The 14727-nt window shown below is 42.5% G+C and overlaps 2 protein-coding genes across 3 annotated transcripts; one reads left to right on the forward strand and one right to left on the reverse strand.

Annotated features, from left to right (window-relative positions):
- The first annotated feature begins 1914 nt into the window (after nucleotides 1–1914).
- LOC133013491 (C-reactive protein-like) lies at nucleotides 1915–3297 on the forward strand. 2 transcript variants are annotated; one of them, XM_061080445.1, is made up of 4 exons: nucleotides 1915–2005; nucleotides 2232–2320; nucleotides 2483–2585; nucleotides 2672–3297. In XM_061080445.1, exons 2-4 carry the CDS (start codon nucleotides 2263–2265, stop codon nucleotides 3183–3185), a joined length of 675 nt encoding a protein of 224 aa, XP_060936428.1. In that variant the 5' UTR covers nucleotides 1915–2005; nucleotides 2232–2262; the 3' UTR covers nucleotides 3186–3297. The 2 variants fall into 2 exon arrangements, with proteins under 2 accessions (XP_060936428.1, XP_060936429.1); XM_061080446.1 differs by having other exon boundaries at nucleotides 1917–2005; nucleotides 2263–2320.
- Nucleotides 3298–4197: 900 nt separating this feature from the next.
- Nucleotides 4198–14366, reverse strand: LOC133013490 (phosphatidylinositol 4-phosphate 5-kinase type-1 alpha-like). The gene is made up of 16 exons (XM_061080444.1): nucleotides 14302–14366; nucleotides 11210–11244; nucleotides 10598–10690; nucleotides 10217–10347; nucleotides 9998–10115; nucleotides 9508–9660; nucleotides 9085–9384; nucleotides 8271–8506; nucleotides 8077–8160; nucleotides 7908–7956; nucleotides 7583–7667; nucleotides 7321–7491; nucleotides 7099–7228; nucleotides 6842–6904; nucleotides 6649–6748; nucleotides 4198–6526 (listed from the first exon to the last, which is right to left on the reverse strand). Exons 1-16 carry the CDS (start codon nucleotides 14345–14347, stop codon nucleotides 6524–6526), a joined length of 1797 nt encoding a protein of 598 aa, XP_060936427.1. The 5' UTR covers nucleotides 14348–14366; the 3' UTR covers nucleotides 4198–6523.
- Nucleotides 14367–14727: the final 361 nt, after the last annotated feature.

The following is a 14727-nucleotide window of genomic DNA, read 5'->3' on the forward strand; positions in this document are numbered from 1 at the left end:
TATATGCATATTGTTGTTGTAATTTTTCAGTCAGTTGAGATAAATCTTGAGGAGAAACATTTTGGGTTGTTTTGTGTCTGTATAGACCTACTATAAAAAGAGCTTTGCATTTTTTATTTTAGTTCTTGTACTTTTGATACTTAAGTACATTTCAACACCAGATACTTTTGATACTTAAGTACTTTTAATATGAGCTACTTTAAGACATTTAGAAGACATAAGTTACGTCAATTTAATGGCAGATTTGCTCGGCTAATTATGTGGGCCGGTCTGAGCCAAAAAATGCCCGGGCCGTTTTGTTCTCCCAGTCCAGCCCTGTTTACACCTGATATGTGTGGATGAATTTTAATGAATTCAATTCCCTCATCCTCTGGTGGTGACATTTACGCACCGAGCCACGGACTGTACATGACGATGTGCTAGTTATTTTGGTTCATCTTAGAAGTCTGCATTTGTTATTATTTTATGAAATTGTGATGCTATTGTTAAGAAAGCTTTATATATAATTTATTAGATTATCTTGTTGTTGCGTGGCCACAAATTAGTATTTCATCCACCAATGTCAACAGGGGCTCCGTAATTTTCTAGTGATTACATTATATTGTTATATTTTATTTTAATCATTTCTTAAAAAACTTTTTTTAATATTCATATTTTTTTCGATACGAGAGGTACCGGATCTGCTCAAATAAGTCCCAGAACGCAGGCAAGCCAACACGCCGGCACAAAGTAAGCACAAACATGTATAGAAAAATGTGAGGCTACAGGAGGAATTTGATCATAGATTTGCAGACTTCAAGACGCACAGAGCGACTTTTACAAAAATTTTGCGGATCCCTTCTCCTTTGATGTGCAAGATGCCCCTTCTGTGCTTCAAATGGAGCTCATTGGCCTGCAGTGCAACTCTGACCTCAAAGCCAAGTTCAGGGAGGTGAGTGGAAAGGAAGACAAGCTTGGGCAATTTTTGTGAGAATTGAACCTCAGCTTCCTTGAGCTTTCCCGAATGTTCAAGCGGACCATGTGCCTTTTTTGGAGCACATATTTGTGTGAAAAGCTCTTCTCCACCTTGAACTTCAATAAGTCCAGGTACAGGTCCAGGCTTACTGATGATCATCTTCAAGCCATACTGAGGGTCTCAACTGCTTCCTCCCTCAAGCCAAATGTGGCTCAGCTATGTGAGAGGAAGCGCTGCCAGGTCTCTGGCAGCAAGAAGTAGGCAAGAGAAGCCATGTTTACAAGAACCGTTCGTGTTCTTCAATATTCTATTCATGTTCAGAAAAACCCATTGAAGTTAAATAACAGTTAGTAATGACATTAGAGAAGTTTGGATTTTTTTAGCAAAGTTTTTTTTTTTGTGGAATACCTGATGCGGCCCAGCCTCACCCAGATACTGCCTCCAGCGGCCCCGATGTAATTTGAGTTTGAGACCCCTGTAGTAGACCTTCGAGTTAGGGAATAAGCTACAAGTTAATGTGGTATTTCTACCTTAACTTGAGTAAATATTCTATTCATTAGTGCTTTTACTTAATAAACTGTAAATACTTCCCTCACCACTGAGCGCAATGAATAATGGTGTGTGTTGCTAGGTTAGTGACCGTCAGTTGTACACTAAAAGATGCTTTGAGTCCACTATATAGGGTTTGCAAAATCTCATGAAACATTTGGACAGCACTACAAAATGGCAAACTCACTATTTAGTGGCCTGCAATTTGAGAAGTGAGTGATTACGCACACAGTGGATATGTTTGTTCTTCAGGGGCATGCTCCCTGGGACATTAGGGCAAAGACGATGATGCATTTGTGTAATTAGAATAGATTGTGCCCCAACAGTGCCAATGGGTATCTCATGCTAAAAGAGGACACATTTTTTGTTTGATGTACCTAACAATTGGGAAAGAGTCCACAGTCCATTAAGATTACAGCAGAGCAATTTAAGCAGCTCAGACGACCCAGAACGGGAGCATCCAGGCGATCCACACATAGCTGACACTTGCCAGACCACAAGGTAAAAGATACTCTACAAACCTTGAATCTCATCGTTTTTCAAATGCATTTTCTGTTTGAATCGTACCCTATCTTTTGTGGACTTTATTTAGAATTTGCTGTCATACAAAAAAAACATGGTGCTTGGAACCTACACAGGCTCCCAGGCTGTGATAATAAAGTAATTAATGAATGAAAGGGATTTTTGTGATCATAAAATGACTGCAAAAATGATTTCCTATTTTCAGTGATACTAAAAGAGACCCTTTGAATTCTTAGATGGAGAAACTTCTACTTTTGACGGTCCTGATATCAACATGTTTCGCAGAACCCATCGGTACGTCGTCACTTTTTGTTCAGTTAAAGAACTTTGTAAGCATAAAGCAGCATTTGATTGGTCAAATGTAACCACAATTCTTCAGTTTATGTTTGGTAACATGGTCAATATTCTTTCTCACTCTCCTCCTCTGACTCACTGTTCGATTTTCCACCACTGCAGATCTGGAGGGTAAAGTGTTCGTCTTCTCCAAGGAGAGCAAAGTTGATCGTATCAGCCTCCTCACAAATCATACTGAGTTCAACTCGGTGACCATCTGTCTCAGGTGGTGTAATATTAAAGCATGTTTTTTGCGGGGAATGTATGTAGAGCTGTTTCCATCGGTTTCTTACAGCTGGTTGTTCTCTTCAGGTTCCTCACAGATGTCAAAAAGAACTACGCCCTCTTCTCTTTGTCTACAGCGTCGCACAACAATGCCTTTGTGCTCTTTAAGATCAATTCAGAAGACGTGATCAGGATGCACGCCCAGGACGGCGGCACAGACTTCCTGTCGCTGTCATTTCCTCCAAACACGTGGCACTCCATGTGTGCTACCTGGCGCTCTGAGAATGGCTTGGCTCAGCTGTGGGTGGACGGCATGCCAACCATCAAGAGATTCATCAAATCTGGACAGCCCATCAAAGGAAAGCCCAGCATTATCTTGGGTCAAGAACAAGACAGCTATGGTGGGGGCTTTGACGCAGATCAGTCTTTTATTGGTATGATGGCTAAAGTCCACATGTGGAACTACGTCATCCCTGACTCTGAGATAAAACGCTATATGAAGGACAGATGCTTCACCCCAGGCAATGTGTTCAACTGGAGGTCCCTGGATTATGTAATCTCAGGGCAGGTTTATGTGGAAGATGACCAATCTAGTGTGTAACATGGTGTAAAATAGTGAATGAATGGCTAGTCAGCACATTTGTTGCAACATCCACTATCATGTGAATAATTAGAACTGTAGAGATTATTAAAATCTTTCTAGTTACTTCAAATTGTGGTTGTATTCCTTGTTGTACACACAAAACTCCTGATACCATGTAATAAGACAACACTTGTGAATGAGGGGGATCAAAACCAAGATTTAGAAAATATGTTTAATCTTTTAAAATCCGACATGAAAACATCACCACCACATAACTGAAACATGGCAGGGCGGGGGGGGGGGGGGACAGGCAGCACATGTTGCATGAGAAGGCATTTCCGTGACTCCTATATGTACATATACACATTTTATACACAGTAGAAATATAGTAATTGAAGCATATAGGACAACCAGCGACGTTGGCTCGTGAGCCACGTGAAACATTCATGTAGAAAAATGCATGGGAGCTGAACGACCCAGAATCATCATGGAGAGAATATATCTATCATATCACAATCTAAACATGAATTATAAAAAGTCAAATTGTCAAATCGTCCCCCTTCACAGGCAACACACGCTATAAAGTTTTAGACATCCTTCTGTCAGTTTACAGTATACGTACAATCGTCTACATAACACAACTTTGTCATTTCAGCCTACAACCAGCAATCATATTAATAAATACACTTCTTAGAGCTGAGAGGTGGCAGATTGTGGTTCATATTGCATTACTTCCAATATTTTGTAGTGTTGATGCTGAGTGCCCTTTAAGCACCGGAGGATGACGTTTGTCTTGTGCCACTGGAGTAGTACATTACAACTACGCCACAAGTGGTCTGCATCCAGCAGTTACACAGTACCACTACCACCCATTAAAAAAAAATGACAACATAAAGCATCAAAAGTCAAGCAGCCACAAAATATAATCTGATTATTTTTTTAAATAAGATTTTTCAGGGGAGTGTTTTTCTTTGGCCGCGGTTTGACTCTCAACCGACTAAATACAACTTTAAACTGATCTGTTTTGAGGAAACCAGCATTTTACATTTCGGCATAATATCAGAACTAATAAATTTCAAGTACATTCGCCTAACTATACAAAGGGTGGTAAATAATGGGTTCTAAGAGCTACCACGACTGCAGCAAATTGAACTTCTCACAGGATTTCACAGGAATGTGGAGATATCTCTTGAAATGTTTCAGGCCAAGGTTAAATTCGTTTTTTGAGAAAAAAAAATAAATCTTCTGGGTCCAGGTTTATATCAGAAACAGCCTATCAGACATAAAATCATTGACCAAAAAATGTAAATAAAAATAAAAACACGCATCCAGTTTAATAATAGATTCAAAACACAGGTCAACCCAGTGTTATTACCATATAAAACAAATCAGTTCAGGAGTGTCTTATTTCTTCTTTGTCATCTGTACTGGATCCTGAACATTCACAGGAACTCCCTACTCTTTTCTTTGGTGCCGTGGCTGGCTCTTAATACAAAAGTCTTCTGAATCCTCAACTGTGCATCAATGAGTCATTTTCCTTCTTTCTATATTCATAACTCACATTTCCTCCCTCTCTGCTGCATGTGCTTAACGGACATGAAGATAAATTCATAAAATTAGACCATGTCTAAGATCTTGAGTTCTGCTACGATTCAAATATTTGAATCGGAAATTACTTCTGGGGTACAAAGTTTTCAGCAACATCTGGGGCTTGTTTAGTGCTCTAAACAATAAGATAGATACTTTATGAAAATCCCGCTGAATTATGAACTCCCAAGTTAAAGGTTGAGTAAGACCACCTACAAAAAAACAGTTTTACACATGATTGGTAATATTGGTCCGAGAGTGGATGCGGCCGTGTGTCATTTCTGTAACCAGCAGAAATGAATTAGACCCAGATCTGTTCTGTCTGATGCCAGAAGAGTGACTGAACACTCAACATGGATGTGACCGAAAGGGATTGTACTAGTGTTTGCATTAAAATAGGAAATTCCTTTTAAACCCTGACAACTGATGAGTTGGTCCAGACATACAAATGGCAGTTTGATGACGTCAGCTGTAGTGATAAGGCAGGTTTCTCTGAACAACTACGACACGAACCTTTGAAAATGTCAGTTATACATCACGTTAGGGGCGGAGCAAACATGTAAAGGCACACACATGACAGATAGAAGCTTGGATATTACTGTTCTATTAACTTTATACCATATGACAGGATCTACTGTTCAGCAGCGCTGTCGACACCTCATCTTTCCGTGTTCATTTATACTCCAGCACATATGGTCACATCAGAGGGGGAGATTTTCAGGGTTGTAATTATGTGATCTGCCATGTTAAGACACATTCTATGAAATTAGAAAAAGAAAAAAAAACGTTAATGTACATTCAGCAACGGCAAGATCTGGTTGGACCTTTGCAGCACCACCGTGGCTTCCAGCAGAATATCTGATCACAAACCGTGAAACTATATTACCGTAGGGATCTGGTTCAACCCATTCCTTCAGCGTTTCAAAAGTCTGACTTCAAACAAATACTGTCCATCCACAACCAGGAAAAAAACTGAAATGCATACTTGATTGCAGAGTTGACAGCAGCAAGTGTTGATTCGAACAATGACCACTGATAGCCCAGATTTCCCCCCTGAACATGAGGCATGCCGAGGGGTTATGGACATGCGCTGATGTGAGTGTGAGCCGCAGAAATGTGAACCCATTTAGACAGGAAAATACTCGCTCCTATAAACGCAGGCTATGCCCTCCATGTGCTCTTTAAGTGTGTGTATTCCTGCTGAAAGGCTGTCTGTGCCCACTCACGTCTCTTCTTGCTGTGAAAAATGGGCACAAACAAGACTCTTCTGGAGAATTTGACTGTCTTCACCATCCACTGGTGACAAGGGGGCTTTTTCATTATATACAAGTAATTATTTTGATTCTATGTTTACCTTGCAGCAGACTGTCATGTTGCAAAGATGAAGGAGAACCCCTGCCAAAGCTATTCATAAGCTTCCAATTCAGGGTCCTTTATTTTGTCCCCAAGGTGTTAATAAAGGCAATGGGGCTTTGTGGCAGGTGTGGAAATAGTGTACACACAGCGACTTTGTTGGTGGCGGGGAAAGTCTCAGGCCCTACCGCACACTGGCTCCTTATTGTTCCAGTCCTTGCTTTAAACACCGCTGTGACCTCCGCTGCACCTCCAAGCATCATCCAATGACCCCTGCATATACTGTACGTATAGGGTGAGACAACATCGCAGGTGCAACGGAGGGTCTGCTTTGGATGCTTGTTCTCTTCATCCTTACTTCCACCTCTGACCAGGCCAGAAACGCCTCATTCTAGGATTGCACCGTGTCGATTTTTTTACTGTAAAGAAAGAAGCAATACAAGGATTATGATAAGAAATGTGCAGCTACTACTGACAGACGCCAAAATAAAAGCATAAATAAAATTCAAGATCAGATTTATGTATCATTGTTTATACTTACAAAACAGATGTTTGTCTCTGGGATGATGTCTGATAGTGAAACTACATCTTCATTTCCAGAGAGGTTGCGGGAATTATCTGCAGCCTCTTCTTCGCCAAAACTGACACAGAAAAAAGAAATGGTTAGTGAGACACAACCTCCAACACAAGTGAGAAAAATGCTGTTCTTCCTTTTCTTTAACTGCATTCTGTACCTGTGGTTATCACCCCGGTCGTGGTCAGTGTTTGCGGATTTGTGCACGTCCACTCCAACAGAGCTGCAGAGAAACGGAGCAAAGAATAATAATGAGATGATAATAATAAGATGGAAGAACAAAGGTAATATATTACATATGGGAACTTTACTGTATTTATTTTTGCCATGGATTTTGTGAAGCACTTTAGAAGCGTGTTAAGATAAGTGCTATACAATTAAAGTTATTATTATCATTATTATTATTGTCATCTTTACCGCAGGGGAGGAGAGGTGGAGGCGACTCCTGTGCTGCCTAGTGATGAGGTGGAGAGGTTGGCCTCACTGTCAGCAGGGTTGTCTAGTGGAGGGCTCCTCAGAACGAGATCAGATCTGCCCGACAGCACGCCTGAAAACATTTTTATCATAACTTTCAACACCAGTATATCCAGTGTGCGCACTGATAGAATGCAGACAATTTCTGGATGCCTCAGCTCTTACCACTGTCGGCTTCTGACTCTGTGCTTTTGAAGTGGCTGTGGTACATCAGTCTGGAGTCGAGAGATATCTGCCCTGCTGCGCTGGAGAGCGGGGTGGGACCTCCGAGGGTGGGGGCCCTCCTAAGACCTCCCTGACCTCCACTACGACTCTTCTTAGATGGGGATGGTTTTACTAAAGAAGACAGAGAGCGTTTAGGTGGATAGGACAAGACATTTATAAAATGTCAATTAAATGGACATTAAGCACATAAATGCCTACTTACGTGGAATTTTCTTAAATACTGTGCTGCACATGAACTGCTGGAAACGCTCTGCATAGAAGCCAGGTCTGTGAACTGAAACTGTGTCCTGAAGTAGTGAAAAAGCAACACAGCCATTAGCACCTGACACATACACTAACATTTTTTAGTTTACGTGCTATCACATCAGCAGCAAGCACAACTTTTCATTAGGTTTTGAACAGTCTTCAGTAAGCTTTTATATCAACACTATTTATATCAATTAATACTTCTACTCTGACCCACTGTGCTCAATTCGTCTGCTTATTGATCTGTTCTTTCATAGAACATTTGGTGTGTATTCTCTTACCCCGTCATGGACCAAAGCCTTCCAGGAGTGTTCCAACCTCTTAATGAACCTGAATAAGAAGAGAAAAGAAAACCATTTACTGCGAGTTATGTAAATCGGCAATGTAGGTGGAAGGCTTGCTCATGAATGAAGAACAAACGTTTAAGCGAGGAAGTGATACTACACTGACCTGTAGGACTGGAGAATGTCGATGACGCCGATGTAGATCAGCAACCTCTCTCCTTTATTGTTACGAGCTGGAATACCACCCATGCTGGAAGAACAAGGCCAGAGAAGCAACAAGATTTAAATCAATTGTCCAGGGCCAGTCACAGATGACACACCAGATAAAAAGCTTGCGATGAGCTCAGCTACATGACTCACTGGTCTTCTGAATCTAAAGCTCCCTTCCCTCGAGCCTCCCCCTGGATGGACTCCATGGCTGTACAGTACAGACTCTTCTGGGCTTGCGGCCGGCGCTGGTCTGGAGTCACAGCTCCCTCTGACCCACCGCTGTCCCCCGAATAGCCCCCACTGCGCTCTCGCTCCCGACTGGCCTGGTCCATGTTGTGGATGCCCACCAGCAGACTGTAATCCATGATCTTGAAACTCTGTAATAGCTAAATGAAACATAGAGTGACACGGCCATCAAATAGGGAAAGTACAGTACGCACATTGTATCATGGGCACAATCACACAATCACACACACTCAGACATCAGAATTGGAAAGGACAGTAACACCCTCAAATAGGAGCATGTACACTATACTTTCTAATTTAATCGTTAAAAAAAGAGAGCACATTTTCACACTAATATTAATGTTACATTCAGTGGTTTAATAACATTGGTAGATTTGTGTGACTTAATGGTCTGTATTGAGCGCGTTATTTCCTGGGTTGAGGAAATTTGCGGCATATAAATTGTGATGTTTTCCATTGTTACAAACTTAGAAGATGTCATCGGGTTCTGAGTGTCTGTATAGCATATTGATCCTAGATCCATACCTCAATACACATGGTTTACAGTATCAAACTTTTCCTCCGGAGAAAATAATTATCAACTTCTGGTTTATGTTATAATCCATTTTGCAATAATATAATAATAATAATAATATATTGAGCTAAGCTTGAGTGAACAACAATAACTCTCTGGGGTTAGGTATAAGGGGTTAGGGTAGTAAGTGTCTCTGTGACTCACCAAGCAGTCCCTCTGTATAGTCTTGCACAGAGCATTGTAGTTGTCAGATTCCAGCAGCAGACCGTCGGGCAAGTCCTCGATGAAGTCCAAGTCTTTGTAAGTGGGAACAGCCTTTTCTCTCTCTTTAGGAGAGGCTCGTCTCTTGTAGGTGGAGCCCTTCATGTCGTATTTGAGGTGCATGGGAATTATCCGAGGGAGAAGATTGTTCATCACTACCATACGGATGTTCTTGCCCCCGCGCTGAACGCAGTACAGTCCATAGAACTTGGGCAGCAGGGTGCGCTTGTTTTGGTTTATATTCTACAAGGGAGCAGGAAAATGGAAAAAGATATTTGAGGTTCGAAACACTTGAACTGGAAAGAAACTCTTGCTCCTACTTGCAATAACAATCATTCATACAGGAAACACTCAATCCAGGCTCACCATGAAGTATCCCGGCAGGAGTTTCTGGAGGAACTCAGCCTCTTTGTGCTGAACGGCCTTGATGATGAACTCATCATCACTAGAGACGTAGAAGATTGATCCACTGGCTCCGGGATTAGACAGCTCGATCAGTGGCTCGTTACACAGAGAATACTTCGAGAGGAAGTGGAGTCAGCGTTAGTATCCATTCAAAACATGGCGGCATATCCAGAACTCTAATTTAACTACATCAGTGACTCTAAAAACCCCAAGTGGTTGTAAAGAGGTTGACAGTGGAGAAAAAAAAAGACATATATGCAAAATAAAGGCTTTTTTTGGAATGAGCGCAAATAATAGTTGCATAATGATGGTGCTTCTAGGCCACTGATTTCTGAATACACAGTAACTTTATCGAAGTTGTTCGACTACATATATATGCTGCCATTTCAATTTGGGGTGACAAAAACACTTTTCGTAAACCTGGATGTGTGTGTCTGGTGTAAGTACTGACCAGATAGTCATCTGGCCGAATGCCAAACAGTTCTCTGAAGTAACGAAAGGCAATAGGAGCGTAGGTCTTAAAGCGAAAGTCACTGTAGTGATGAGCGGGTGTCAGGTTACTGCCTTCACTGAAAAATATGAGAGACAGAGAAAAAGACAGGGGGGGGGGCCATCACATTTCATGAAACTAAAAGATTACTATGTTATTTCAAGGACTTCTGCTACCAACCTGGGGAAAAAGATGCTTTCGACCACCACAAAGTCCTGCATTAGAACATCCCTCTCTGCTTTTTGACTTAAACTTCCAATAGTGTGAGCAATACCCAGTTGGATTGCACCTTTCAGGGCAGATGACGTGGTCTAGAAAGGTTGGAGAGGAAGAGAGAGAGAGAGTTAGCACTGGAACCAACAACTTCTTGCTCTCAGAGATTTCTGCTGTTTTACTCACTATTTCTGGGCGTCTAGTGGGAGGAATTTCAGAACTAATTTTAGAACATTTACACCAAACATATGGGCGTGCACACTGGTTCTTTTTTCCACTTTTCACCTCTGCTTCTCTGTGCTGACGGTGTCAACAAACCCGTGTCACTGACCCCCATCCACCCCTAACCTTTTTATAGGTGGTCTCTCCTGTGGAGGTCTCGACGCCCCGGTGTCCAATGGTCTTCTTCATACTCTGGGTTGTGCTAGAAGAGCCAGGCACCTGAGGAGGGGGAAACATTGAAATATGTTTTATGTAAATAGTGTATGTGTGTTTGTGTTTGTGTGTGTGTGTGTGTGTGTGTGTGTGTGTGTGTGTGTGTGTGTGTGTGTGTGTGTGTGTGTGTGTGTGTGTGTGTTTGGCTCAACATTGTAATGAGTGTAGGCCCAACCCTACTTACAGTAACAACGTTTGGGAGTTTATTGCTTCATTGTTGACTCATTTTGCTACTGACAGTATACAAACTCTGCAAGAAAAAACTGCCACGCACATGCTTTTTCCATTTTTCACCTGTTGTCACTGCGGCAGTAAAGGCCAGTCTCTTACTTGCAGGAAACATTGAAAGCTTTCAGTGCCAGACATCTCAGACAGATGACGACAGCATGAACGCAAGCGTTAACTCTGTAAACCTGTTCCGCTTACCTCCACGGAGTTGACTGGATAAACATTTCCATAACTTGGGACTATGCATAATGCAGAAGTGTTTTGTCAATTCAGTGAGGCAGTTTGTGATGTCCTTACCTCTGTAGAGGCCATTTTTCGGAGGCTGCTGGTCCCTAAAAACAGAAAAACAAGTTAACTTGAGAGACAATGACTGTTGAGAGCCTACAAGGAAAACTCAAAAAAGACTTATGAAACTGATAGTTCACTTGTTGAGACTCCACTTCACAAAACCCTATCAGCTGGTGGAGGCAGCATAAATATAATGCTTGAAATCATGTTAAATGCTATGAGTTGGCAGCTTTCAACATGGAAGAATTTGTTAATGACTGTTTGAGAAACGTTGTGCTGGATAATTAGTCCGGCTATTTCCAGCACTGGCCGACGACTATAACGTCAGTGATGAGCCCAGATCTAAATGTAGCCCCAGTTTCTAACTGCTGCCGCTGATACCTGCAGCTCTCAGTGAACTGGAACTACTTGTCCCATGAGCTGGATGCTCCAGATTCATCTGGTCCCGAAGGATATGAGTCGACAATAACCTCCTTATTTCATTGGATTGTATGAGTTCTAGTTTATTTTCCGTCACAGCCTACTTTGTGTGTCAGAGTTACTTTGCCTTTATCCCCCAAATTAAATCTAAAATGCTAATATTCAGACGGACACAAGCGCCTGACCTATATGTCAATTGGCTGATTATGAGCTGTTTGCAGAGATATTGATATATTCTTATGTTTGCAGATATAGATATTTACATTTATGTTTCCACTTAACATAGACATCTTTTTTTCTCAATTGAAGTTGGAGATATTTGGTTGTATTTGTTTTTCCTCTTATTTATAGTTATTACTGATACAGTGTATGTTTAAACAATGTAAGAAGTTAAACTGAAAATACATCACCCAGAAACATGGTCTTTGCTCCTGAAGAGCGGAACAAAAACAGCTGAGATAAAAGAAATAGTCAAGATGACTTCCTCTGTCCTTACATAAACCTGCTGTTTAAACCGTCTATCGCCCACTCTGCAAGCACCTCCAGCTCGTAACCAATGGCAACATCCACTTGAATGCTGCAGTGCCACAGGTCAACATACATACAAAAAGATGCTGTTAGAAAGAGTATACACCTGTAGTACCAATACCGTGTGAGATCTTCGCCCAGCAGATCCAATTCACGCGATGAGCAATAAGTGGACATCTCGACCCAAGAGAGGTGGGAGTGTTAATATCACGGAATACAATGCATCTCTACTGAGTAAGCAGGGAAACACTGCAACCCTGCGGGAAACTGTGAGCAGCATTCTGCCCACATTCCCTCCCATTACGTACAAAAATGACACACTATATCACCACAACTCATGCAGTGTCTGCAATTCGACACACACACAGAAACACTCAGGCACACCCATGCCAGTACCTCGCTGTAATGCTCTTCTCCAGAACTGCGTCCTAATATCTGTGGAGCAGGACAGGGTCAGCCTAAATGGCTTAATCTAGTAATTAAGCAACACTGGACACATTTAAATCATGTCTGTATATAAGAGGGAGAAAATATACTATAGCCAGTGCTGAAATGAGAAAAGACTATCACTTGAAAAACTCTCACGTCTGTGGGTTTTGGACTGATTTGGACTTCACAAAAATAACTGGCAGGATAATCATTAGTTAAAATAATCTTCTATTGTGGTTACAGATTCAACACATTGCAGTTTTGCTGAAAAGCAGAAGCAGACACTAACACATTGTGCAGCAGATTCGAGGTAGGAATTAGACTAACCTAATTACTTAACAATGACTTCAGCTTGTCTGCGGCAGACCCAACGACAAGAGACAAACCATCTGTTCGTCCATGTGTACAAAATAACTCCCTGCCAGCCTTGTTCACATGTCCCCTGCAGGCTGGTAGAAAAATATGGGACACGGGCATTCTCTTCAAATCCTTTATGAAGACTCCATAAATACACTGGTTCTCAGCCGGATTAGGAAACAAGGCCAATCAGTAACTAAGACAGGAAACCATATTATGTTACTGTCACAAGTGAGTGTTTTGACAGAAAGCTGCGTCTTGTATTTGTACAGTTCCAGGCTCTCAGCCATGTGGGAGCCACAGGAGAGCTGGGAAAGCCACTATTTTTATTCACTGATTCAGACTGGGTGGCTACCAGCGGGTGAGGAGAGACTCCCATTTCCACAGAGAAGCAAACAACTAAATGGATCACTAAGATGAAACTCTATCGTCAAGGTCCTGCCCTCCGAAAAGGAAATACCCCTCTAAACACATGAGCATCCCAACGCCTGTCTGTGTGTGGGCACTGAAAGACAGAGCTAAGTGCAGCTCATGAGCAATTCCCCAAGCATGGACGTGACATTAGAGATCCCAGTCAGACCCTTCATGGGCTGAACTGGGACCACCACAGGACCACAGAAGACTGTCCCTTCCATAGAGAAGCATGATCAGCCCGTGGCATCGCTTAAAACAACGTAGGCGACCAATAGGATCGATGTGTGTTTAGGAAAATACATCACATCCGCTGTGAAACTGTGGGGAGTGAAATGTTAACGATACCAAATGGAAATATCTAGTAACCACAAATCAGGACAGACAGAGGGAGGAAGAGCAGGGGGGGTCCCGGCCGAGGGAATAACGGGTTGGTACCGTTAACTTCTCCCGGACCAACACAACCGTTCAAAACAGCAACAACACACGTCCCGTTCACTTTTCCAACAATAGTTTCATTTGAAGTCACTAATGTGAATTCAACCTCGTGCCTCAGTCTCCAGTTTATTCACCCTCACCGAATACAACACCGTTAACCAAGTAACCGGCTTGACAACGAAACACTGCTGAATCAACGCGGTCCGGGGACATAATTCGTGGCATGTTATCAGCATCAATAATGACACGTTTCTCAGAAAAGCTTTGCGTGAATAAAGACAACAATTTAGGTTGTATTCCCGAGGCAGCTAAACGAGCTAGTCCCCCTGCTCTGTTCATTTGTTAGGGTGAAAGCCTCGATGCTAGCTAGCTGGCTAACATGCTAACCAGGGACCCGACGCAGCCTACGGCGCCGCATCGCACCGTTTGTTTGGTTTTAATCGCCACAGAATGTTTAACCGATGTGTTGGGATGTGGGTGTGAAGGCAGCGGGGGAAGGAGGTGGAGAAGGTGGGTACCTGTCGGGGCTGTGGGTCCAGGGTCCGCCGTCCCAGCAGTCGCCATTACGGCAGTAAGGGCAAGCTCAAATCGTGGCAGCGGTAGCCCGCAAAGGCACTTCCGGTGTCCAGAGAAACTGCCACTGTTGTGTAAAGGCAGCTGCCTTTGATGCCACACTGCCTGGAGTCAGCTGCCTGTGATCCTACACTGTTTGGAGGAAGCTGCCTCTGTGGTCACACTGTTTGGAGGAAGCTGCCTCTGTGGTCACACTGTTTGGAGGAAGCTGCCTCTGTTTTAAGAACTATAGATCTAAACTTTAGACTATAACAGTCTACACAGTGTTGCAACAGAGGCAGATGCCAACAAAAGAAAGGTGGGAGCTGCCGCGACATGTCTCCTCCTGATGCAGCCTGGCAGCAGTGTGATTTCAAGCTTCAGTTCAATGA

This window comes from Limanda limanda, chromosome 11 (genome assembly GCF_963576545.1).
Source record: "Limanda limanda chromosome 11, fLimLim1.1, whole genome shotgun sequence".
NCBI lineage: Eukaryota > Metazoa > Chordata > Actinopteri > Pleuronectiformes > Pleuronectidae > Limanda > Limanda limanda.

Excerpts from the sequence above, each read along its gene's own strand:
- LOC133013490 (XM_061080444.1), bottom strand. The coding sequence starts at position 14,347 with ATGGCGACTGCTGGGACGGCGGACCCTGGACCCACAGCCCCGACAG. Across the intron at positions 7,492-7,582 it reads AGTATTTAAGAAAATTCCAC|TAAAACCATCCCCATCTAAG; the intron begins GTAAGTAGGCAT and ends TGTCTTCTTTAG. Across the intron at positions 6,905-7,098 it reads TCCACCTCTCCTCCCCTGCG|CTCTGTTGGAGTGGACGTGC; the intron begins GTAAAGATGACA and ends GTTTCTCTGCAG.
- LOC133013491 (XM_061080445.1), top strand. The coding sequence starts at position 2,263 with ATGGAGAAACTTCTACTTTTGACGGTCCTGATATCAACATGTTTCGCA. Across the intron at positions 2,321-2,482 it reads ATGTTTCGCAGAACCCATCG|ATCTGGAGGGTAAAGTGTTC; the intron begins GTACGTCGTCAC and ends CCACCACTGCAG. Across the intron at positions 2,586-2,671 it reads TCGGTGACCATCTGTCTCAG|GTTCCTCACAGATGTCAAAA; the intron begins GTGGTGTAATAT and ends TGTTCTCTTCAG.